Source organism: Lynx rufus, unplaced genomic scaffold, assembly GCF_022079265.1.
Source record: "Lynx rufus isolate CCGP_SWC_20201006 ecotype Redwood Valley unplaced genomic scaffold, mLynRuf1.p SCAF_2, whole genome shotgun sequence".
NCBI classification, from domain to species: Eukaryota; Metazoa; Chordata; class Mammalia; order Carnivora; family Felidae; genus Lynx; species Lynx rufus.
The window spans coordinates 56,252,096-56,278,660 of NW_025814834.1; the positions used below are offsets into that span (position 1 = coordinate 56,252,096).

General features: G+C 35.9%; 1 protein-coding gene across 1 annotated transcript in view; it reads right to left on the reverse strand.

Moving 5' to 3' along the window:
* Window positions 1-26,565, reverse strand: part of AGPS (alkylglycerone phosphate synthase) — a 150,634-nt gene that overhangs the window by 77,720 nt on the left and 46,349 nt on the right. The window contains exons 3-8 of the mRNA XM_047084470.1: window positions 16,809-16,899; window positions 14,150-14,270; window positions 13,984-14,058; window positions 11,339-11,410; window positions 9,908-9,987; window positions 5,060-5,140 (exon numbers count right to left, since the gene is read on the reverse strand). Of these exons, the coding sequence (XP_046940426.1) occupies window positions 5,060-5,140; window positions 9,908-9,987; window positions 11,339-11,410; window positions 13,984-14,058; window positions 14,150-14,270; window positions 16,809-16,899 (520 nt within the window). The remainder of the gene's footprint in view (window positions 1-5,059; window positions 5,141-9,907; window positions 9,988-11,338; window positions 11,411-13,983; window positions 14,059-14,149; window positions 14,271-16,808; window positions 16,900-26,565) is intronic.

Consider the following 26,565-nt stretch of genomic DNA (forward strand, 5'->3'; position numbering starts at 1 on the left):
AAGGACATGATCATATATATAGAAAATCCAATAGGAGCTATAAGAAAACTTTTAGAATTCATGAATTTAGCAAGGTTGTTAGATATAAGATCTGTACACAAAAATCAATTGTATTTCTACACTTTTTTTCTTGTGTACTTTTTTAGTAATCTCTAGACTCTCAAATGTATTTACACATATTAATAAAGAACATTCAGAAACTGAAAAAAAATTTTTTTAGGTTTATTCATTTATTTTGAGATAGAGATAGCACGAGTGGGAAAGGGGCAGAGAGAGCAACGGGAGGTGGGGGGGAGAAGAGAGAGACAGAGAGAGACAGACAGAATATCCCAAGCAGGAGCCTAATGCAGCACAGAGCCTAATGCAGGATTTGAACCCATTAAGCCGCAAGATAGTGACCTGCGCGAAAACCGAGAGTCAAACGCTTAACCAACAGAGCCACCCAAGTGTCCCCCCCATGCCAAATTTTTTAAATACCATTTACTATAGCATCAAAAATATATATAATACTTAGGGACAAAGCTTATTTTAAAAAACATGAAGGATTTTACAAAAAAAACACAAGATACTACTAAGAGAAATTATAGACATAAAAAAAAAACTAGGGACATACCATGTTCATGGGTCAAAAGAATCGATATTGTTAAGAGGTCAGTTCTCCCCAAATTGACACAGAGTCAGTGCAATCTCAATCAAATCTCAACAGGCTTTTTTTGTTTAAACAAAAGTTCACAGGTGATTATAAATTTCATAGGGAAATACAAATAACCTAAAATAGCCAAAACAACTTTGAAAAAGATTTATGATACAGCTGCAGTGATCCAAACTATCTGGTACTGGCATAAAGATATACAAAAGATCAATGAAACAAAATAGAGCCCAGGATGCACACATATATGGACAACAAACTTTTTATGATGGTGCTAAGTCAAATGAAAAAAGGGTAATCTTTTCAACAAATGGTGCTGAAAATACTGGATAGCCATATGCAAAAAAAAAAAAAAAAAAGAACTTCAATCCATCCTTTGCACCATACATAAACATTAACTCAAAAACCTTCAAAACTCATCAGAAACTTGAATGTAAAATAAAAACTATGAAACTTAAATGGGAGAAAATCTTTGTATCCTAAGCTAAAGCATGACAGCAACAGCATGATATATAAAGTAAAAACTTAAATATGTTTTGAAACTCATCAAAATAAAAAACATCTTTTCTTCAAAAGACTCTGTCAAGAGAATGAAAAGACAAGCCACAGACTGGGAGAAAATATTTCTGAAGTATATACCTGCAAAAGGACTTATATCCAGAATATGTAAAGAATTCTCAAAACTCAACAATAAGAAAACAAACAACCCAATTTAAAAATTGGGCAAATAACTTGAACAGACACCTCACCAGAGAAGATATTTGGATGGCAAATAGCACTTGAAAAGATGTTCAACATCACTACTAACTAGAAAAATACAAATTAAAACCACAATGAGATACTGTAACACATCTACTAGAATGCCTAAAACATTAACAAATATTGGAGAAGATGTAGAGAAATTGGAACTCTTACACAGTGCTAATAGGAATATAAAATGATGCACTCTGGGAACATGTTTGGTAGTTTTTCAAAAATGTAAATATGTACCTACCATTTGATTTAGCCATTTCATTTTTTGATTTTTTACCCAAGAGAAATGAAAGTATACGTTAATACAAGGATTTTCACATGAATGTTCATAGCAGCTTTATTTGTAACAGTCTCAAACTGGAAATAATCCAAATATTCAACAATAAGTGAATGGATAAATAGTGGTATATCTATATGATGGAATACTACTGAGCAACAAAAAGGAATAAACTAATTGATACATGCAACAATATTCATTAATCTCAATTATGCCTAGCGAAAGAAGTCATACCGTCAATCTACCCTCAAAAAGAGTGCATGATTAGATTTAGTACAACTGTAGCACATTTGAACAAATCTACAGTGATAGAAAGCAGATCAATGACTGCCAGGGGTGGGGGTAAGACTGGGATAGAGAGGATTATAAAGAAGCAAGAGTAAATCTTTGGGTTTGGTACATGTGTTCATTATCTTGATTGTGGTGATGGTTTCATGGTTATACTTGTGTACCAAAACATATCAAGTTGTACATTTTAAATAAGTGGAATTTATTGTATGCCAATTATACCTCAGTGAAATTATTATAAAGTGAAACAAGAACAAATGACTCCAAGGATATTGCCCCAAGCTGCACAAGAACTGAATTCCCATCAACTGAGAATGAGAAGGATAAAGAATAAGCAAATTGTGAAGGGAAAACGGAAATTCAATTTTTAAAATATTGAGTTTAAAATGTCTATTATATATGCAAAGTGGAGACATCAACAGGGCAACTGAAAATATAAGTCTCTATAGAGTTCAAGAAAGAACTCTAAGATGATGTTATAAATATAGAAGTCTTTGGCACATAAAAGGAATATTTAAAGTCAGCTGTGTTTCAATGAAGTACAGATAGTGCTCAATAAAAATTAGTGAAATGAATAAAAGTTCTAAGCACTTTACATGATTAACTTATTTTTTCCTAAAATATATATAAAGTAGGAATTATTACCTCTATTTCATAGATAAAGAAACTAAGGCACAGGGAAACGAGTCCTTGGGAGTAAAAACGTAAGTCACACATCCCCAGACTATTAACTAATAAAATACAGTAGCCAAAACTTTAATAAGCCTAGAAACAAATTCCCAAATCCACAATTGACATATTAATGACCTCTCTTAAATTTTATGTATATTAAAATCAGTGTAAATCTATAAGCTGAAGAGATTAAAACCTGTGCTACCCAGCTAATACATTTGTGTCATTTAAGAATTTCTAGAAGGAAAAAGCAGGATGTTTTAAGCTGGTTACCTCAGCTGATTAAGAAACTGAAAGGTACAGAAGTTTAATGAGGAAAAACTTGAACTGGGATTGAAACAGCTATAGAAACTACATTACAGTCTACTGGAGGCAAAAAAGAAAGTTCTATATTGGCATTTAGGGAAATGAACTAGTAGGTAAAATATCAGAAGTTCCTAGTCTAGGAAAATGTCATTTAAATTTCAAGGAAATATGTTCGTTGAGTTTTAATTCTAACCTTTAAAAAAAAAACTTGGAAAGGTTAAAATACTACATCAAATGCTATAATCAAAGACATAAAATTAGAGACATGAAAGGCCACTTTTTGTTATAAAAAAATTGCTGTGTTGCTAGGGCCTCATTCAGACATAATGGAAGACTAATACAGGACTTTTTACAGGTTTTTTTTTCATTAAATACTATTATTCTGCCCCCACTTAAGTTCATTTTGTGTGTGTGTGTGTGTGTGTGTGTGTGTGTGTGTGTATTAAGTTCATTATATTATAAACTATAGTAATTAACAAAGGTAATTACTTTGACTTCTATAAAACCTTGGCTTATTGAAGATCTTTAACACTGCCTCAACCAATATGTTCAATTTCATCCAGTTCTTAGTTCATTAAATCAAAAATAAAGATAATAATCTAATATTTTTTTCAAAGCCTTTCATCCAGAAATGGTCAGTGGCATACCAATTTCATTCAACTTTTTACCAAGAAATAAGGAAAAAGACAATTAAAAAAAGATCAACAACCATCTCATCTCCATGTCCCATTAAAATGTAGAAGGGAGGAGTCTCTGTAACTCAAGTAGAACAAAGTGGTCAGTATTATTAACAACAAATTAAACTTTCTGATTTTTATTTACAACAGCTGAGTTATAGTCATCCTGACCATGTTTGCGGAGGTTGAAAATCAATACATTTTAATAATTACATGCTTAGAATCCATGAAAGGAACCTCAAGCTTTCCAAAAATTCATCAGGATACCAAAAAGTGTTACAAGGTCTCCAAGAGTTTGACTAATTCATGAGATGGGCAGTTTTCAATGAAATTAGGCACTGAAAAGTTCAATTAATAGCAAATACCAATATCTACCCAGTTGATCCAATTTATCATCGACTTCTGAGAATTCTATGTCCAATATGTTTCACTTTGCTCCATTTCTACTCTTTTATTGTCACTATCAGTTCTTGCCTGAATTATGCCAGAGCCTCTTACCCACCTTCATGTGCCCCTCCATCTATCCTCCACACAGGAGCTAGCCAGAACTACCTGAATACAGAGGTAAAGTTCAAACTTCTAGAAGGGGCTTTATAAGGCTCCTTTATAGTCTGATCTCTTCATGTTTTCCTGGCTTCATCCTCTACCACTGCTATACATACACCCACCCAACATATAGAATGTGTGTTCTCCCACACACACACACTAGACCTCAGCCACACTCAGCTGTCTGCAGGTCCCCAAGAGCAACAGCTGCCCTTAAAGTCTCTGCACCTGCTGCTTTCTCTGACTGGATTGCTCTCTCCACTCTCATTAACTTTTTTGCTTTCACTCATCCTGAAATCTCATTTTATTTTTTATTTTTTTTTTTTTTAATTTTTTTTTTTTCAACGTTTATTTATTTTTGGGACAGAGAGAGACAGAGCATGAACGGGGGAGGGGCAGAGAGAGAGGGAGACACAGAATCGGAAACAGGCTCCAGGCTCCGAGCCATCAGCCCAGAGCCTGACGCGGGGCTCGAACCCACGGACCGCGAGATCGTGACCTGGCTGAAGTCGGACGCTTAACCGACTGCGCCACCCAGGCGCCCCCTGAAGTCTCATTTTAAAAGCTGCATTCTCTGCAATACCTTCTTTGTCCAGTTCCTTCCCTCCTAACCCCATTTGATGAGCCATAAAACCCTGCATTCAGCCTTCACCTTGCAATTCTCATTCTGAATCATAAGTGTCTATTTATCTAATTTTCTATTGTAATGTAAGCTTTCCAAAGGTAAGGGATGGTGTCTTATTCACTACCGTATCCTCAGTATCTAGCTCAATGCCTGACCCACAATAAAAGCTGAACAAATTTGCTCAGTGAATGTACTGTGAAAGGTACTCCATTCATAGAGAGGACATATAGCAATTTTGAAAATGTTAATTAAAGGAAGTAACATACCTGTCTTTCCAAATCCTGTCCTGTTATACCAGCCTCTACATGAGCTGTCAGATTGTTCTCATCAACCCAGAGGATTCGATTCTGTTGCAAATGAAGAAAAAATTCTCATCTCTATGAACTATTGACATTTTCTCAGGAAATATAGCTTCCTAATTCAAGGTAGCAAGTTACAAGACAGAAAATAAGCAAGTAGGGTTACCCTCACTACAAAATTCCATTTATCCCAGACTATAAAACATGACAGACATAGCAACTTAGGCAGTATATTGCACAACAGTTGGTTTAAAAGATAGACTCTGTCTTTATTCATTATCAATTTGAATTAAACTGTACTTACCTTACGCAAATTATTTAACTGTCTACTTTTAGTGCTTCCTCATTGTACAGTGTGAACAGTAATACTACTCATAAGGTTGGTGTAAGGATTAAATGAGATGCTGCACATAAAAGCTTAGCATATGGGGGCACCTGGCTGGAATAGTTTGTGAAGTGTACAGCTCCTGATCTTGGGGTTGTGGGTTTGAGCACTCCACACTGGGTGTAGAGATTACTTAAAATAAAATCTCAAAAAAAAAAAAAAAACCAAGTCTTAGCATACAAAGTTCCTGGCATTCTGTAAATACCATCTGCACTACTATTAATAGTTATAAATCATATCTAATTTAAGAATATCAGAAGATGGCCATTGTGAGATTAAAAAAAGACATGTGCATATAGTAAATGGCATTCCTACTATATTTTTAATCCAAAATAGGGCCAGAGGCTCTGGGTAGGAAACAAAGCACACTCCTGCCTCCTACTTGAAAAGAAGAAACTGAATATCATCTGGCTCAACTTACAAAATGTTTACAGAATGTTTTTGACATTCTTATTTGACCTAATTTTTTATATGTATGAATTACTTTGTACTATTAAAGTCAGACTTCTTTTCCCTTCTATTTGGCTGAGCAAACAGATTAACATATAGACCTTCTTCTGGATCCAACAGAAGCTTTCTTTGCACTTTGATATTTTCAATTTCATGGCAATAACTAATGCAGGTAAGTCTAGCTAATAACAAAAAGGAAAGAACGCAATAGACAATATGAAAATTGTCTGCTTATAGTCCAAATTTGAACACATACAAATAACTGCACTGTTTAATTCACAGGATTACGATAAACATTAAATAAGATGACATATGTGAATGTAATTTTTGTTTTATGTTATGTAAAGCTATCATTTTAATTATACTCTCACAATAAGACATAGTAATTTCAATATAACTATGGCAAATGAGTCTTTTGATCTGTACTAAACTGTAAGGTAAAAAGACAGAATCCAGTAATCTGAATAACTTATACACTTCTCCCCGAGTAGACTGGTTGTTAAAGTGATTACATGCTTGTGGTAATTATACACCTTGTATCTACCAGTGGTCCCAACATATTTTTGGTAGATCAAAGAAACTGAAAGGAGGCAAAGAAAAACAAACAAACACCTTTATGGGCACTCATAGAGAAACGTATAGAAAATATATAGGATACCCTATTATATCTAGTATACACTACCCAATACAAGTTAATAATAAAATAAAAACTTTGAGATCAATAGGTCTTAGTATTATTGTAGATATTTAAGTAGAAAACTGGCATTACTAATTATCATATTTTGTACACATTGTACCAGAAGTACTCGTGCAAAATCTTGCACACATACCTTATCAACTTCAAAGCAAATCACAATTATAAGTACCACCCATCCACTATAATATTTAGGAGAGTTTAACATTAAAGGCAGTGAATACACAAGGTTTTTCTACAAAATAAATGGTTAAAATTCTGCCATTTAAAATTCTGCTGCAGAATTTTCAGCATCTATCTACTCAATGTAAAGACTTTTATCTCATTTAATCTTCACAATTACTTTCTGTATTATTACTATTTTACAAATTCAGTAACAGATTTAGTGGTAAACTTGTACACAGTACACAGAAATTCAAAAACATTCCAAAGTCTATTCCAGAACAGGCTACTCTTAGGTAATCTTCTAAGGAAGATTCTTCTCTTAAACTCAGAGATAAGGACAAAGGTTAATGGGAAACTTTACAGAATAATCAGCCTATCACCATCTGAACCTGCTGATTAATTTTAGCAATACTTAAAGTGGACAAACAGATATTATGTGTGATGTGACATGACATAAAAAAATATGTCATCATCTACAAGATACCCTTGCTGAAAAAAACTTAAAGCTATGCCTGAATCTAACTAGACTTTATATCTAACTTCCAGGTCAGAGGACATACAAAACCTAGAGGAAGAGTTAAATGATACCAAGATGAAGTGACAGGCAAATTCAAAATATGATATAATTTATACTACAAATCACCTAGTTCCTCCAAAAGTCAGCAATATTCAAAAAAGAAGAAAGATAAAATGGGACTTAAGGAAACAACCAAAAGCTAACGTGGGTCTTGTCTCAATCCCCATATGAACAGATGAAGTATAAAATAAAAACAATTTTGAAACCACTGTAAAATCTGAATGTGAAACTCTATGTTAAATGACACAAGGAACTGTTTTTAAGTTTGACAGGAGCAACAATAATATAGTGAGAAAATGTTCTTTTAAAAACAGATACACAGAATAACTAAAACTATCATTGTTTGTGGGGGTGTAAAATGGTGCAACTACTCTGAACAAAGACCTGGAAATTGCTTGTAAAACTGACATGTACCTACTATGATTTAATTCCACTCTTACATATTGACCTAATAGAAATGAAAGCCTATGTTTACAAAAACACCTATTCAAGAATATTCATAATAACTTTATTTATAAAAGCCAAACCTGGAAAGAGCATAGGTGTCCATCCATAGAAAAATGGATAAACAAACTATGGTATAGTTATATAATACAGTATCACTCAACAGGAAATAGAAATGCACTAGTGATAAACTCAGGAACAGAGTAATCTCAAAAACGTTATACTGTGTGAAAAAAACCTGACACCAAAGAGTATGTAGTATATGATTCTGTTTATATGAAGTTCTAGAACTAAAAGTGATTTACTCTGGGTGATCGAAGAGGGCTGGGGATTTGTTCGGAATTTTCTGAAGTCATAGAGATTTGACTAGCACAGGTGTAGACATTTGTCAGAACTCACGGAAATGTACGCTTAAGACGTGTGTATTTTATGTAAACATGTCTTTTACCTAAAAAAAAGAATTATAAAAAATCATAAACTTTCAATCCTAGTAATGATATACAAGCCAAAGTATTTGGGGGGAATGGTAGTGATGTCTACTACTTTAAAAAATATCCAACAATAAGATAGGTTCATGGATGGACAGAGGGAAACAATGATGGTGGTGGGTGTATGAGTGTTCATTGTAAATTTTTTTCAACTTTTCTGTGTGGTTAAACATTTTCACAATAAAATGTTACAAAAGGAAAAAAACAGATACACAGAAATATTTACTTGTAAGTAGCATAATATCAGGATTTGCTTTTAAAATAATAGAAAAACGGGGGCACCTAGGTGGCTCAGTCAGTTGAACGTCCACCTTCGGCTCTGGTCATGATCTCACGGCTCTTGGGTTCAAGCCCAGTGTCAGGCTCTGTGCTAACAGCTCAGAGCCTGGGGCCTGCTCCAGATTCTGTCTCCTTCTCCCTCTGCCCCTCCCCCACTCGCACTCTGTTTCTGTCTCTCAAAAATAAATAAACGTTGGGAAAAAATAATAAAATAAAATAAAATAGTAGAGAAACAAAGGAAGATAAAGCCAATATTACAAAATGTTAATAATTCCTTAATCTAGAAAATGGATATACTATTTTACTTTGCCATTTGAAAAAAATTTCTAATTAATTAAATTTTAAAAACCTGTTTATACTAATGAAGGAATATGCAACCATGAATATTGTTGTTCATATAAAGATTAAATTCATACCCAAATTAAAGCTTTAACATGGCACAATGTCCAACTCTTGGACCACCATCAGCCAACATGTTACAAAATAATCCTATCATTCAAATTAGCTCTTTATTCTTCTACAAGCAAAAATGCAACAGCATTAAAATTTGGGGGGACAGGAGGCACCTGGGTGGCTCAGTCAGTTAAGCATCCGACTTCAGCTCAGGTCATGATGTCACAGGTCGTGAGTTCGAGTCCCGCATCGGACTCTTCTGTGCTGACAGCTCAGAGACTGGAGCCTGTTTCATTCTGTGTTTCCCCTCTCTCTCTGCCCCTCCCTGCTCATGCTCTGTCAAAAATAAATAAACATCTAAAAATATTTTTAAAAAATTGGGGGGACAGGGGTGCCTGGTTGGCTCAGTCAAAATCCAACTCTTGATTTTGGCTCAAGTCATGAACTCATGGTTTGTGAGGTCGAGCCCTGTGCCTAGCCTCGGGCTCTGTGCTGAGAGAGTAGAGAGCCTGCTTGGTATTCTGATTCTCTCTTCCTCTCTCTCTCTGCCCTTACCCCCTTTCTCTCACAAAATAAATAAAGAAAATAAACTTTAAAAACAAATTGGGGAGACAAGTTTTGGTGTTCCAAATTAACTTTAACCAATATTATGTGTTTTGCTTTTAACAATACAAATCAGGTCATCTACTATATCAATAGTCCAATCCATGACTCTCAAATTATCAATTTCTCAGGCTAATTTGGTAGAAACCACCAATATCTGTGCCTAAAAGTGAGTGAACTAAGCTTTCTGGGACCTGAAGACAAGGGTGAAATATAATGATGAAATAAATTTAAAACAAAATGAAAAATATACCTTTATAATGACAACTAAGACTGAGTCATAAGGAGTTTTTTAAACCAAACATTATCTTCAAGTAAGTCTAAAATTTTCATATACCATTTGTGAAGTGTCCAAAGAAATAATTGTTCTTGTCTCATCTGCAGGACACATTAAGCCGTATGATACACTTGTTCCTCCTGCCAAAATAGGAAACAACAACGCTATGTTTAATATTCTATTTTTTAAGCTAAGTTTCTAGGGCAAATTCCTAATACAAAGTATACAAATAGGCCCACTAGAAAAGTAATACCTATTTCTACTTTGCAAAATGTAATTTGCAAATGCTAACACACTAAAAGCAAACTCACCTTTATTTTATGCTGCATGCCAAAATGAAGAAATATTATGGAGCTGAAAGCAATGGGATATGGCTCCATCCCCTGGGCACACTCAAGTGAAGCCCCTAGCAATTTGTGAAACTCCAAAAACATGATTAGAAAAGTTCTAAGCTAAAGATTACTGTGGAGATATCGCTTAAAAGAAAAAATACCCTTCCTAATTCAACTAAAGACACCTTACCTTAATTATGAGATTCATTTATCATTTGAAATAATATATTCTCATACAAAAAGACTTTAATAAACTAGAATATAAACAAGTTAAAGTTGCCTGGATTACACAATATTCAAACAAATTTATATGTCAATAGTGAAAAGATGATTTTAATATAGAATAAATAATATATAGAAGTATGTAAACAAAGTACTCCTGTTTTACATTAACATTTGTTATCAAACGAAAAATGCTTTCTTAATACCAGTACAAAATAATACCGTGTTCTCAGTAAACACTATTTGCTTATCACAGTCCTTTGATATCAGAAAAATATTTCCCTGAAAGTGACACTGTAGGGCCTTTTCTCCATGAATTTAATTCAACCCAAATTATAAGCGGAAGAAGGAATCTGGAGCTCCTGATTTGTTGGGGTCCCACTTCCATTCTATCAATGCTAACTGAGTTAGTGAAGGCAATTTCCTTTGGCTTGTGTAAGTTATTTAAAAAATGTGGTTCATAAAAGATCAAGAGAGATCAAATTTGTCTTTAAATGCAAAGCAATGCTGTTTTTCAACATTAAAAGGTATTGTGATCTGATCATCATTGCCTTAGTTGATCTTTCACACTGCATAGCATTCCTCCCCAAAAGTATACACTGGGTATATTTAGCCTTTGAAAAATAACATTCTCTCCATAAAGACAAAGGTTATAAAGTAATTGCTAAAGTGGGAACATTTTCTTGTTTAAGCATTAAGTCACAGCGTCAACTAGCATCCACATGGGAAAGAAGCCATGAGCACCATGTCTCAAACAGTTCAGGTAAACAGACCTACTATAAAATGAGCAACATAAACCAATTTTTCAGAAAAAACATATCATAATTACAAGAATGTTTGCTTTCAAAGGGATGGCACAAATATTTAGAATATAAATATCTTAAATTTAAAACAACACATTTACATAATATTAAAATTCAAAAGGCATAATACCTACCACCAATTGGTATGATACAAAGGTTATATTTGCACGCTAGATTCACAATCTTAACTACATCATCATGACATGCTGTTGAGAAAAGGGAAATAAATTAATCACAGGGACATGAGTAAACGCTAGGTAACCCTGCAAAATGAGGGTCTATTAAGTTCTTTAGTGTCTTTTTCATCATTTATGTACTCTTTAACACATTAAGTGGCTACATTAAAACAAAATGTTTATTATTTATCTTTTTAACTTCTTGTTTTGAAATGATTTCATACTTACAAAAAAATTGTAAATAAGGTACAAAAAATTTCCTTCACCCAGCAGCCACAAATATTAACATCTTACATAACTATAGTTCAATTAACAAAACCAAGCAATTTACACTTACACGATACTATTAACTAATTTACAGACCTTATTCAAATTTTGCCAATTGTTTCACTAATGCTCCCTTTTCTGGAACTGCCAATCACACGCTGCATTTAGCTGCCACGTCTCCTTACTCTTCTTTAATCTAAGACAGTTCCTTGGTCTATTTTTGATTCTCATGACCTTGACACTTTTGAAAAGCACGGGTCAGTTATTTCATAGAATCTCTCTCAATTTGGGTTTCTATGTCTCCTCATGGTTAAATTCAGGTACACAGTTAGGCAGGAATTCCACAGAAGTGATGCTGTGCCTTTCTTAAGAGCTACATCTAGAGGCACATGATACAGACAGGTCTCATTTCTGGTAATGTTAACTTTCATCATTTGGTTATAAAGAAATCTGTCAGGTTTCTCTACTATAAGAATGCTTTAATTAGTAAGTATCTTGTAGGGAGACACTTAATCTATATAAATATTTCTCATCATACTTTCACCCACTTATTTTTGCATTCACTGATGGTGTTTCATTCTATTTTTAAACAAATTTTAAAATACTATACATAATATACCACATATATTCCTTTCTATTGTACACAACTGGCAGAGTACTCTTTATCAGAGTGTAAGCTATACAAGTAACAAATACCTGACAGCAGGCGACTTTAAATACAAAGCATAAGATGCTAAACCTCAATTTGGCTAGCAAGAGGGCATTAAGCCAGGGAGCTGGCATGGCAAAGAAACTATCTGAGAAAGATTAATCTCCTGATAACATGGAATGGCAAGGAAGAGAAAAAGACTTGAGGCAAGGAAATTATGCAAAAATCAGGTATTATTTGCTAAGGGATTGAAAGGGAAATTTAAGGATGTAAAATATACAAATGAATATCCATTTATGAAAGTAAAAATACTGGTCTATAAAAGTTATCATTTCTCAGGTTTGTTTAAAGCTAGGAATATGTCACTTGTATCATTCCAATTTTTAATGAAGATTCACTTTCAAGCTTTCAGATTAAATTTATAAAACTTACTATTTGTGGTAAAAAAATGTATTAAATGGAATCCTAGTTTATTAATAACTAATAAAATACCCAAACATGACTATCAAAAACCTTTAACAAGGCAAAACTGCTTCTAGGATTGTCAACTAATCAAAAGGTTTCTTTGACCACGTTATCTTACATGGCACTCCTTCATCCCACTGCTCACCTAGATTCTTGAGGTATGAAACATGATGATAAAGGGAATATTTTAGAAAAACTAACCTCTCAAGAATATATATAGGGTGACCTGGAAGAACAAGAAACTCAAGGTATGAGAGAGAACATTATAGACTGCTGCGAAAATTCAGCTATGCATTGATAAGGGCCTGGTTTGAAAACTAACATGGAAAAAAAAAAAAAATAGAAGGACAAGGTTGGTAGGGACTGCCATACAGAACGGATTTTATAGAACAAAGAAACTTTTGTACAACAACTAACTCTGCATGTTTCCTAAATCTGGATTTTTAGAAATATCTGTATTTTCTAAAGTAAGACCTACATTTTCATTATGGTAAATCCTCAGTACTTTAATATTCAGACACATGAAGAACATACCTAGAGAGCACACTCCAAGTTCTACTTAAGATTTATCAAAAGATTGTCTATTAAGGTTTCCTATGATAAACAAAAATTGATAAATTTTGCTTTCATTTTTTTCCAGTAAAAAAATGGAATAAATCTTGCCCAAATCTTGGTAATGAAGTAGCCTAAAGCTACTAAAAGAACACTAGAAGAACATACCCCACAGGTATCAACAAAGTAATTTAATCTCAGCTACACAGGCTCTTGCATTTTCCCCCTACATATGTCACCTCCCTCCTACCTCCATATTAAAGTATGCTTTTTTTCCCCTCAGATATTCCCTGTGAAGTAGAGGGATCACAACTAAAAACAGATGAGACAATATTTTGAAAAATAAAATACTCCCTATACTCCTTTATGGAGTTTGAAGAGGAAAAAGGATCAGATCACTGGAACTTTTGTAAAAGGTAATTATGGACAGTAAGGTACAAATATACCAATTCTACCTTAAATTTTCTACTAAAAGAGATGGGTACAAAAATCATATATATGATTAATCAGGATGATCAGATCAAGAATTACACAACTTTTGGTACACTAAAAATACAGTTACCTATACTTTTTACAACTCCTATGTTTACAAGTATGTATTTCCAAAACTAAATTTATTTAAGATTTCACAATACTAAATTAATGATGCAAAGGAAAAAAAGAAACTTACTTGGCCATAAAACTATATCAGGAATTCGCTGAAACATTCCTTCCCTGAGCAAAAATATCTCATGAAGACAATGACCTGTTTTGTATTTAAAAAAGAACATGTTAAAAACATCTTAATTTATAAGAAATTTTAAAATTAAAAACACTGCTTATATAAAGTTGCTTACCATGAGCTCTAAATACTCGATCATCTGCTTCTTGTGAATATGAAATATTAGTTTCTTTAAGGTCATGAAGAAAATCTTCATTTACAATAGAAGGAGGTGTATCACTAGGATTTAAGGATGCCTAGAAAATAAAATTGGTTTCTTTGACTTATTTCTAGAAAAATAACTTTTGAATACCTGATTAGAGACAGTGACCATAAAATGTAACTGAGACAAAAGCATGGAAAAGTAACAAATAACCCATACAGATACGAACTCTGTGACAATAACAAATTACAAATGGTCTGGTTAATCATACTCTGTATAAGTAATAGATGCCTTATGTTTCCTCTTTCACATCTTTGGCCCACCTTCTCATTATTTTTGAAGATTGCAATCAAGAACAAAGAAGATGGCAAAGTCTCAAATCTTCCATTTTAGATCAAGGAAACTAGGAAACTGGGGAAAAGCTACTTAACTTTTGCATCATCTACATTTTCACCTGCAGATAAAATTTACCATTTCTTAGATTTCAATTACCATTTTAAAATGATCAACAAGAAACCTCGTCTATTTTTATAGAACTGCTTTAAAACTCACAACATAATTATAATTTGATACTTAGTTTCAACTAACAGGTAACCTGAAAAATAAATCTTCAACTTTAAAGCTATGTGACACTGGGCAAATCACCCAACTTCTCTGAGCCTTGGCTTCTTCATCTGTTAAGTGAGATTATCACCACTAAACTTATACAGCTACCATAAGGAATTAGAAAGGTCAAAAGATGGTAATTTTTGTGAAAAGCACCAAATACCATGCCTACCACAGAGAAAAGGCTGGCCAAATAAAATCTGCTATTAAAAAAAGCTATGATACAGTATCTGGAAAAAAGAAAATATAAGAATATGTAAAAGAGGCACCTGGGTGGCTCAGATGGTTAAGCAGCTGATTCCTGATTTCGGCTCAGGTCATGGTCTCGCAGTTCCTGAGATCAAGCCCCACCTCGATCTGTGCTGTCAGTGCAGAGCCTGCTTGGGATTCTCTCTCTCCCTCTCTCTCTGCCCCTCTCCTGCTATCTCTCTCTCTCTCTCCCTCCCAAAATAAACATTTGATAATAATATTTTATAATATTTAAAAGATGTGTAAAAAATACATATTTATGTAGTGTTAGTATCTTAGTAAAGAGTCTGTATTTAATATCCAATTATATAAGAACTATTTATTGAGTGTGTGCTATATACTAGGCACTATTCTAGGCCTTGGGGATATAGCAGTGAGATAATCAGGGAAAAAAATCCTTGGCCTCATGGAATTTACATTACAGTGAGAGGAAATGACCAGAGAACCCCAACAAAAGATACACTGTTATGATTTTATTAAGTTATTAAAAATTGAAAAGGGCTCAAAATCAGAAAAAAGTACATGGAAAACTGGTAAAATTTCTGAAAATGGTATACATATTACATCAATGTAAAAAAAGATAATTATAAACAGCCAAAAGAAAGAACTGAGGAAATAAAAAAGAAATCTTGTAAGAAAAGTTGAAAGAATTTGGTTTCGGAGGGGTAGGAATTAACTGTTCACATAATTTCTTTAGTAGAATGACATGTAACGGTGGATTTATAAATAAAGCAAACAAGTACTCACTAAATACCTATAGCCCTCAACGGCGTGTTGGATACAGCAGAGAATATAGCATAGAGGCACCTGGGTGGCTCAGTCGGTTAAGTGTCTTACTCTTGATTTCGGCTCAGGTCACAATCTCACAGCTGTGAGATTGAGCCCAACATTAGGCTCTGTGCTGACAGCACAGAGCCTGCTTGGGATTCTCTTTCCCTCTCTCCCCTCCCCATTCACACACATGCACACTCTCTCTCAAAATAAATAAAACAAACTTAAAAAAAAAAAAAAGAATACAGTGTAAGCCATAGTCCCTGCACTTATAGAACTTAAACCCAATTTAGAGGGACATGCAGAATACCATGCCATAGAAATAATAACAACAATAAATAATGAAAATCATAATAATATAGAGAAATGCTACTTCATTAGTTTGATATGAATACAGTTTAAAGTTTTTTAACCTCAACTACAGAAAAATGAAACTACATGAACAAACCAAAGTTCTCTATCACTCATACCTTAATCAAATTTTTACTTTTTTGTAAGTCTTCTAAAATTCTGAATGTTTTGATATTAAAAGTAACATTACATTTTTATTTCAAATTATCCTATATTAATGCTGGATTACTGTCAGTTCATTAAATATCCTAAAAATGATAGCAACTTATCCTTTTGTAGCAGTCCTCTCACAGAATGCATTCATTTGCACTTCACTACCACCCTAAGAGACATAGAACAGACAGTTATTATTCTCACTTCTCAAATTAAGGTAACTGAGCCTCAGAGAACAAAAAAAGTTTTGCCAGGCAACTCTCAGATAAATTGTGAGATTAGGATCTATATCTGTGATGCTGAAAAGCCATCTCTAGAAAACCTAGCAAGGCCAATTAAACCAGTAAACTTCTTAACAAAAAAATTACAACAAATGCATTAAAGCAATTATAACAAATTACAAAGATAACTCTAACTGATTTAGGATTAAACACATGCACGTGCACACACACAGAGACACAACACAGAGTTAAGTATGCTAGTAATCATTCTTATTTCTTACTTTAGAGGTAGTTTTATGCTCCAGGCTTACTCCAAGGGTATTTTGGATCCAGTCTCTAAAAGTTGGTAAAGTCATGCCACTAAGAGGGTACCTAAGATTACAAAGAAAATAAAACATTGGAGTAAGGTATCTTCATTTAAATTTAAATCTTAAAATTGGCTTCTAGTAATGGTCAAGTAGTTCCTACCAAAATGACCCTCCCACATACAACTATAAACTCTGGACAAAAAAAAACAAAAACAAAACCCAACTCTGAAGGCAGTACAGACAGACAAAAACAGGCAATAGGGGATACTAGGAAGATGGCGGCGTAGGAGGACGCTGGGCTCACCGCGCGTCCTGCTGATCACTTAGATTCCACCTACACCTGCCTAAATAACCCAGAAAACCGCCAGAGGATTAGCAGAACAGAGTCACCGGACCCAAGTGCAGACGAGAGGCCCACGGAAGAGGGTAGGAAGGGCGGCGAGGCGGTGCGCGCTCCACGGACTGGCGGGAGGGAGCCGGGGCGGAGGGGCGGCTCGCCGGCCAAGCAGAGCCCCCGAGTCCGGCTTGCAAAAGCGGAGGGGCCTGACGGACTGTGTTCCGACAGCAAGCGCGACTTAGCGTCTGGGAGGTCATAAGTTAACAGCTCTGCTCGGAAAGCGGGAAGGCTGGAGGACAAAGGGAGGGTGAGCTGCGGAGCCCCCGGACGACAGAGCTCAGTTTGGCGGGGAACAAAGGCGCTCACCAGCGCCATCTCCCCCGCCCATCCCCCAGCCAAAATCCCAAAGGGAACCGGTTCCTGCCAGGGAACTTGCTCGCTCCGCGCGAACACCCAACTCTGTGCTTCTGCGGAGCCAAACCTCCGGCAGCGATCTGACTCCCTCCGGCTGCACAGGGCCCCTCCTGAAGTGGATCACCTAAGGAGAAGCGAGCTAAGCCTGCCCCCCCTGCCGCCGTGCACCTTGCCTTCCCACCCCAGCTAATACGCCAGATCCCCAGCATCACAAGCCTGGCAGTGTGCAAGTAGCCCAGACGGGCCACGCCACCCCACAGTGAATCCCGCCCCTAGGAGAGGGGAAGAGAAGGCACACACCAGTCTGACTGTGGCCCCAGCGGTGGGCTGGGGGCAGACATCAGGTCGGACTGCGGCCCCGCCCACCAACTCCAGTTATACACCACAGCACAGGGGAAGTGCCCTGCAGGCCCTCACCACACCAGGGACTATCCAAAATGACCAAGCGGAAGAATTCCCCCCAGAAGAATCTCCAGGAAATAACAACAGCTAATGAACTGATCAAAAAGGATTTAAATAATATAACAGAAAGTGAATTTAGAATAATAGTCATAAAATTAATCGCTGGGCTGGAAAACAGCATACAGGACAGCAGAGAATCTCTTGCTACAGACATCAGGGGACTAATGAACAGGCACGAGGAGCTGAAAAACGCTTTAAAGGAAATGGAAAACAAAATGCAAACCGCCACAGCTCGGATGGAAGAGGCAGAGGAGAGAATAGGTGAACTAGAAGATAAAGTTATGGAAAAAGAGGAAGCTGAGAAAAAGAGAGATAAAAAAATCCAGGAGTATGAGGGGAAAATTAGAGAACTAAGTGATACACTAAAAAGAAATAATTTACGCATAATTGGTATCCCAGAGGAGGAAGAGAGAGGGAAAGGTGCTGAAGGGGTACTTGAAGAAATCATAGCTGAGAACTTCCCTGAACTGGGGAAGGAAAAAGGCATTGAAATCCAAGAGGCACAGAGAACTCCCTTCAGACGTAACTTGAATCGATCTTCTGCACGACATATCATAGTGAAACTGGCAAAATACAAGGATAAAGAGAAAATTCTGAAAGCAGCAAGGGGTAAACGTGCCCTCACATATAAAGGGAGACCTATAAGACTCGTGACTGATCTCTCTTTTGAAACTTGGCAGGCCAGAAAGAATTGGCACGAGATTTTCAGGGTGCTAGACAGCAAAAATATGCAGCCAAGAATCCTTTATCCAGCAAGTCTGTCATTTAGAATAGAAGGAGAGATAAAGGTCTTCCCAAACAAACAAAAACTGAAGGAATTTGTCACCACTAAACCAGCCCTACAAGAGATCCTAAGGGGGACCCTGTGAGACAAAGTACCAGAGACATCACTACAAGCATAAAACATACAGACATCACAATGACTCTAAACCCGTATCTTTCTATAATAACACTGAATGTAAATGGATTAAATGCGCCAACCAAAAGACATAGGGTATCAGAATGGATAAAAAAACAAGACCCATCTATTTGCTGTCTACAAGAGACTCATTTTAGACCTGAGGACACCTTTAGATTGAGAGTGAGGGGATGGAGAACTATTTATCATGCTACTGGAAGCCAGAAGAAAGCTGGAGTAGCCATACTTATATCAGACAAACTAGACTTTAAATTAAAGGCTGTAACAAGAGATGAAGAAGGACATTATATAATAGTTACAGGGTCTATCCATCAGGAAGAGCTAACAATTATAAATGTCTATGCGCCGAATACCGGAGCCCCCAAATATATAAAACAATTACTCATAAACAGAAGGAACCTTATTGATAAGAATGTGGTAATTGCTGGGGACTTTAACACCCCACTTACAGAAATGGATAGATCATCTAGACACACGGTCAATAAAGAAACAAGGGCCCTGAATGAGACACTGGATCAGATGGACTTGACAGATATATTTAGAACTCTGCATCCCAAAGCAACAGAATATACTTTCTTCTCGAGTGCACATGGAACATTCTCCAAGATAGATCATATACTGGGTCACAAATCAGCCCTTCATAAGTTTACAAGAATTGAAATTATACCATGCATACTTTCAGACCACAATGCTATGAAGCTTGAAGTCAACCACAGGAAAAAGTCTGGAAAACCTCCAAAAGCATGGAGGTTAAAGAACACCCTACTCACGAATGAGTGGGTCAACCAGGCAATTAGAGAAGAAATCAAAAAATATATGGAAACAAACGAAAATGAAAATACAACAATCCAAACGCTTTGGGACGCAGCGAAGGCAGTCCTGAGAGGAAAATACATCGCAATCCAGGCCTATCTCAAGAAACAAGAAAAATCCCAAATACAAAATCTAACAGCACACCTAAAGGAAATAGAAGCAGAACAGCAAAGGCAGCCTAAACCCAGCAGAAGAAGAGAAATAATAAAGATCAGAGCAGAAATAAACAATATAGAATCTAAAAAAACTGTAGAGCAGATCAACGAAACCAAGAGTTGGTTTTTTGAAAAAATAAACAAAATTGACAAACCTCTAGCCAGGCTTCTCCAAAAGAAAAGGGAGATGACCCAAATAGATAAAATCATGAATGAAAATGGAATGATTACAACCAATCCCTCAGAGATACAAACAATTATCAGGGAATACTATGAAAAATTATATGCCAACAAATTGGACAACCTGGAAGAAATGGACAAATTCCTGAACACCCACACTCTTCCAAAACTCAATCAGGAGGAAATAGAAAGCTTGAACAGACCCATAACCAGCGAAGAAATTGAATCGGTTATCAAAAATCTCCCAACAAATAAGAGTCCAGGACCAGATGGCTTCCCAGGGGAGTTCTACCAGACGTTTAAAGCAGAGATAATACCTATCCTTCTCAAGCTATTCCAAGAAATAGAAAGGGAAGGAAAACTTCCAGACTCATTCTATGAAGCCAGTATTACTTTGATTCCTAAACCAGACAGAGACCCAGTAAAAAAAAGAGAACTACAGGCCAATATCCCTGATGAATATGGATGCCAAAATTCTCAATAAGATACTAGCAAATCGAATTCAACAGCATATAAAAAGAATTATTCACCATGATCAAGTGGGATTCATTCCTGGGATGCAGGGCTGGTTCAACATTCGCAAATCAATCAACGTGATACATCACATTAACAAAAAAAAAGAGAAGAACCATATGATCCTGTCAATCGATGCAGAAAAGGCCTTTGATAAAATCCAGCACCCTTTCTTAATAAAAACCCTTGAGAAAGTCGGGATAGAAGGAACATACTTAAAGATCATAAAAGCCATTTATGAAAAGCCCACAGCTAACATCATCCTCAACGGGGAAAAACTGAGAGCTTTTTCCCTGAGATCAGGAACACGACAGGGATGCCCACTCTCACCGTTGTTGTTTAACATAGTGCTGGAAGTTCTAGCATCAGCAATCAGACAACAAAAGGAAATCAAAGGCATCAAAATTGGCAAAGATGAAGTCAAGCTTTCGCTTTTTGCAGATGACATGATATTATACATGGAAAATCCGATAGACTCCACCAAAAGTCTGCTAGAACTGATACATGAATTCAGCAAAGTTGCAGGATACAAAATCAATGTACAGAAATCAGTTGCATTCTTATACACTAACAATGAAGCAACAGAAAGACAAATAAAGAAACTGATCCCATTCACAATTGCACCAAAAAGCATAAAATACCTAGGAATAAATCTAACCAAAGATGTAAAGGATCTGTATGCTGAAAATTATAGAAAGCTTATGAAGGTAATTGAAGAAGATTTAAAGAAATGGAAAGACATTCCCTGCTCATGGATTGGAAAAATAAATATTGTCAAAATGTCAATACTACCCAAAGCTATCTACACATTCAATGCAATCCCAATCAAAATTGCACCAGCATTCTTCTCGAAACTAGAACAAGCAATCCTAAAATTCATATGGAACCACAAAAGGCCCCGAATAGCCAAAGGAATTTTGAAGAAGAAGACCAAAGCAGGAGGCATCACAATCCCAGACTTCAGCCTCTACTACAAAGCTGTCATCATCAAGACAGCATGGTATTGGCACAAAAACAGACACACAGACCAATGGAATAGAATAGAAACCCCAGAACTAGACCCACAAACATATGGCCAACTCATCTTTGACAAAGCAGGAAAGAACATCCAATGGAAAAAAGACAGCCTCTTTAACAAATGGTGCTGGGAGATCTGGACAGCAACATGCAGAAGGTTGAAACTAGACCACTTTCTCACACCATTTACAAAAATAAACTCAAAATGGATAAAGGACCTAAATGTGAGACAGGAAACCATCAGAACCTTAGAGGAGAAAGCAGGAAAAGACCTCTCTGACCTCAGCCGTAGCAATCTCTTACTCGACACATCCCCAAAGGCAAGGGAATTAAAAGCAAAAGTGAATTACTGGGACCTTATGAAGATAAAAAGCTTCTGCACAGCAAAGGAAACAACCAACAAAACTAAAAGACAACCAACGGAATGGGAAAAGATATTTGCAAATGACATATCGGACAAAGGGCTAGTATCTAAAATCTATAAAGAGCTCACCAAACTCCACACCCGAAAAACAAATAACCCAGTGAAGAAATGGGCAGAAAACATGAATAGACACTTCTCTAAAGAAGACATCCAGATGGCCAACAGGCACATGAAAAGATGTTCAGCGTCGCTCCTTATCAGGGAAATACAAATCAAAACCACACTCAGGTATCACCTCACGCCAGTCAGAGTGGCCAAAATGAACAAATCAGGAGACTATAGATGCTGGAGAGGATGTGGAGAAACGGGAACCCTCTTGCACTGTTGGTGGGAATGCAAATTGGTGCAGCCGCTCTGGAAAACAGTGTGGAGGTTCCTCAGAAAATTAAAAATAGACCTACCCTATGACCCAGCAATAGCACTGCTAGGAATCTACCCAAGGGATACAGGAGTACTGATGCATAGGGGCACTTGTACCCCAATGTTCATAGCAGCACTCTCAACAATAGCCAAATTATGGAAAGAGCCTAAATGTCCATCAACTGATGAATGGATAAAGAAATTGTGGTTTATATACACAATGGAATACTACGTGGCAATGAGAAAAAATGAAATATGGCCTTTTGTAGCAACGTGGATGGAACTGGAGAGTGTGATGCTAAGTGAAATAAGCCATACAGAGAAAGACAGATACCATATGGTTTCACTCTTATGTGGATCCTGAGAAACTCAACAGGAACCCATGGGGGAGGGGAAGGGAGAAAAAAAAAAAAAGACGTTAGAGTGGGAGAGAGCCAAAGCATAAGAGACTGTTAAAAACTGAGAACAAACTGAGGGTTGATGGGGGGTGGGAGGGAGGGGCGGGTGGGTGATGGGTATTGAGGAGGGCACCTTTTGGGATGAGCACTGGGTGTTGTATGGAAACCAATTTGTCAATAAACTTCATAAAAAAAAAAAAAAAAAAAAAAAAAAAAAAAACAGGCAATAGGGGATAAAGGGGTGTGATACATTTAGAAAAGTATACCTTCCAGATCTTTTTTATTTTTAAAACAAGTTTTAGCCTGAGGGACAGCCCCCGCTGGTGCCATAACAGGAAACAAAAATACAGAAAACCTCTAGTCTTCCTGCCTTGAAGAACCAGAAGGCAGTGTTTGCAGTGAACACAACAGCTGGGAAGAGTATAGAGAAATCACAGGGAAGGAGAGAGTCAGAGAGTGATGTATGCATGAACTTTCTCCAGATGTCTGACTGACGTATGGAGCAGACTCGAGGCAGTCCAACTAAGTTTAAAAGAACCCAGCTGCTCACCACCACAAAAGGGAAGAAATGGGAATCTGAGGAACAGTCAAGTTAATTACTTGATGTTAAAAAAATAAAGCCTCTTCGGAAGAATATAATGGAATACAGAGTTTCTACAACATACCATTAACAATGTCCAAGATGTATTCCAAAGTTACTACACAAAAGACAAACAAAAAAGTATGATCCATAATCAAGAAAAAGGGCAATTAATAGGGACTGACTCTAAGACGATCTAAGATACTGGAACTAGCACACAAGCATTTTAAAACAGCTATAACTATGTTAAAGGGCAAAAGGGAAACAATGTTCCCAGTGAGTAAAAGAAAAAATCTCAGCAGAGAAACAGAAACTATAAAAAGAACAAAATAGAAATTCTATAATTAAAACTCTTAAAAATTCATTGGAGGAACACAAGAGCAGATTGGAGATGTCAGTGAACTTACAGACAGAGCAATAAAACATATACAATCTGAAGAGCAAAGAAAAAGATTGAAAAAATAAACAGAGCTTCAAGGACCTATGGAACAACAGCAAAAGACTAACATACATAAAACATAACATATACATAACATACATATAGAGTCCTAAGCAAAAGAAAAAAAAGGGAAAGGAAATAAACAGTATTTGAAGAAATTAATGGCAGAAAGTTTCCAAATTTGATGAAAGACATAAATTTACAAATTCAAGAAGGCCAGAGAACACTGAGAAGATAAATGCCAAGAAACACACTACACACATCATGGTCAAATTCCAATATAAAGAGAGAGAAAGAGAAGGAGGATAAAAATGTTAAAAGCATCTAGAGAAAAATGACACATTACATACAGTGTAATAACAATAAAAATTATGACCGGCTTCTCATCAAAAACAGTGAAATCCTGGAAATAATAAACAGCTGTAAGGAGGGGTTCCTGGGTGGCTCAGTAGGTTAAGCATCCGACTTTAGCTCAGGTCATGATTTCACGGTCTGTGAGTTCAAGCCCCGCGTCGGGCTCTGTGCTGACAGCTTGGAGCCTGGAGCCTGCTTCGGATTCTGTGTCTCCCTCTCTGACCCTCCCCCATTCATGCTCTGTCTCTCTCTGTCTCAAAAATAAACATTAAAAAAAATTTTTTTTGAAGAAAGAATAAAATAAAATAAATAAAATAAAATAAAATAAAATAAAATGAAATTCTCAAATCAGTCTTTCTTTTTCTATTATTACTTTTTGTTTCTTTCCAAGATTTCATTTGAATTCAAGCTAGTTAACATATTGCATAATATTGGTTTCAGGAATAGAATTTAGTGATTCATCACTTACATATAACACCCAGTGCTCATCACAGGCACCCTCCTTAATGCCCATTACCCATTTAGCCCACCCCCTACCCACCTCCCCTCCAGCAACCCTCAGTTTGTTCTCTATAGTTAATAGTCTTATGGTTTGCCCCCTCTATGATGTTTTTATTATTTCTTTTTTAAGAGAGAGAGCACACAAGCAGGGGTAGGGGCAGAGGAAGAGAGAGAATCCCAAGCAGCCTCCATGGTCAGCATCAAGCCTGACATGGAGCTCCATCCCACAACCCAAGGATCATGACCTAAGATGAATGAAAAGCTGGACACTCAACCTACTGACCCTCCAGGTACTCCCTTCTCTGTTTTTATCTCATTTTATTTTTCCTTCCCTTCCTCTATATTCATCTGTTTTTTAAAATATCAAATAGGAGTGAAATCATATGATATTTATCTTTCTCTGACTTATTTTGCTTAGTATAATACACTCTAGTTCCATCCACATTGTCGCAAACAGCAAGACTTCATTCTTTTTGATGGCTGAGTAATATTCCATCATATGTATGTATATGTGTATATACATATATACACACACCACATCTTTATCCATTCATCAATCAATAGATATTTGGGCTGTTTCCATAATTTGGCTGTTGTTGATAGTGCTGTTATAGACATTGGGGTGCATGTGCCCCCTTCTAATCAGTATTTTTGTATCCTTTGGATAAATACCTAGTAGTACAATTGCTGGGTCGTAGGGCAGTTCAATCTTTAACGTTCTGAGGAATCTCCACACTGTTTTCCAGAGTAGCTGTACAAGTTTGCATTCCCACCAACAGTGTAAGAGGGGTTCAAATAGTCTTTACATAAACATTAACAAAACAAAAATGACAGTGGAAAGGAGAAAAAATACATAAGGAACACATATGCTTTAACTAGTTAAGTTTCTTTTCATGCTAAAAAAAATCACAAGTGCTAAAAATCAAACTGAACGGGTATGTTTGAAGTACTATAATATGTTTTCATAAATCTAAAGAAATTGGAATGGAAGAAAGTATAAGACTCATAGCTAAAACAACTAAAGATAGTCATTCAGCATATAAAATTTTCTTCATTTCAGCTGAGGTAACAGTACAAATTCTGGAAAGCTGGTTATAACAGATATGCCACCGCTATGTGTTAGTTATGTTCCCCAAAAAGACCAGTTTGGAACTATTAGGTTTTAATGCTGGATCTTTATATGTTAAATGTACAATTAATTTGAGTCCCTGTAAAAGTTATTAGAACCTTGATTTTCATGACAGAATCAGACCTTTGTGAATCCCTTAATTAACAAATAACATTACCCATAAAATAAAAAGGTGACCACCTTCAAGATACTTGAATTAACAGATAGAGTTGGTGTTACTGTTTTGTGTAAAATTTAAAACTACATTCTACCACTAAGATAAACACAATATACTTCTACATCTGAATGCACAGTATTTCAGACTTTGAAGAAGTATCTTGCACAGAATATTCTATTTAAGATTTTGCTCCATTAACTACAAGTCCAGCACAAAACATACAAGAGATCCGTGTCAGAATGTAAATTTTTCAATTGTACTTTTTCTTGCATCTAATGCCCCAGGATTTGAAAAACAGTAAAAGAAACCTGACTTCATAATCATAAACCTAGCATACTGCCAAGGGTTCCAAAAATCTCACAAAAGATCATGAAGTAAAAATTAAAACTTTGAAATCAAAGAAGTAAATTGTCTGAAAAGAAACATTATAAGAAAAGTTAAAGGAATCAGCAGTATTTAACTGAAGAAACAGCTATGGAACAACTTGATTATTACAGTAAAATAGTTTAGATATATATCCAGAATTATAAAAAGCATATAACACTCATATAAGACTGTACTGAGCACTGTAGGACACA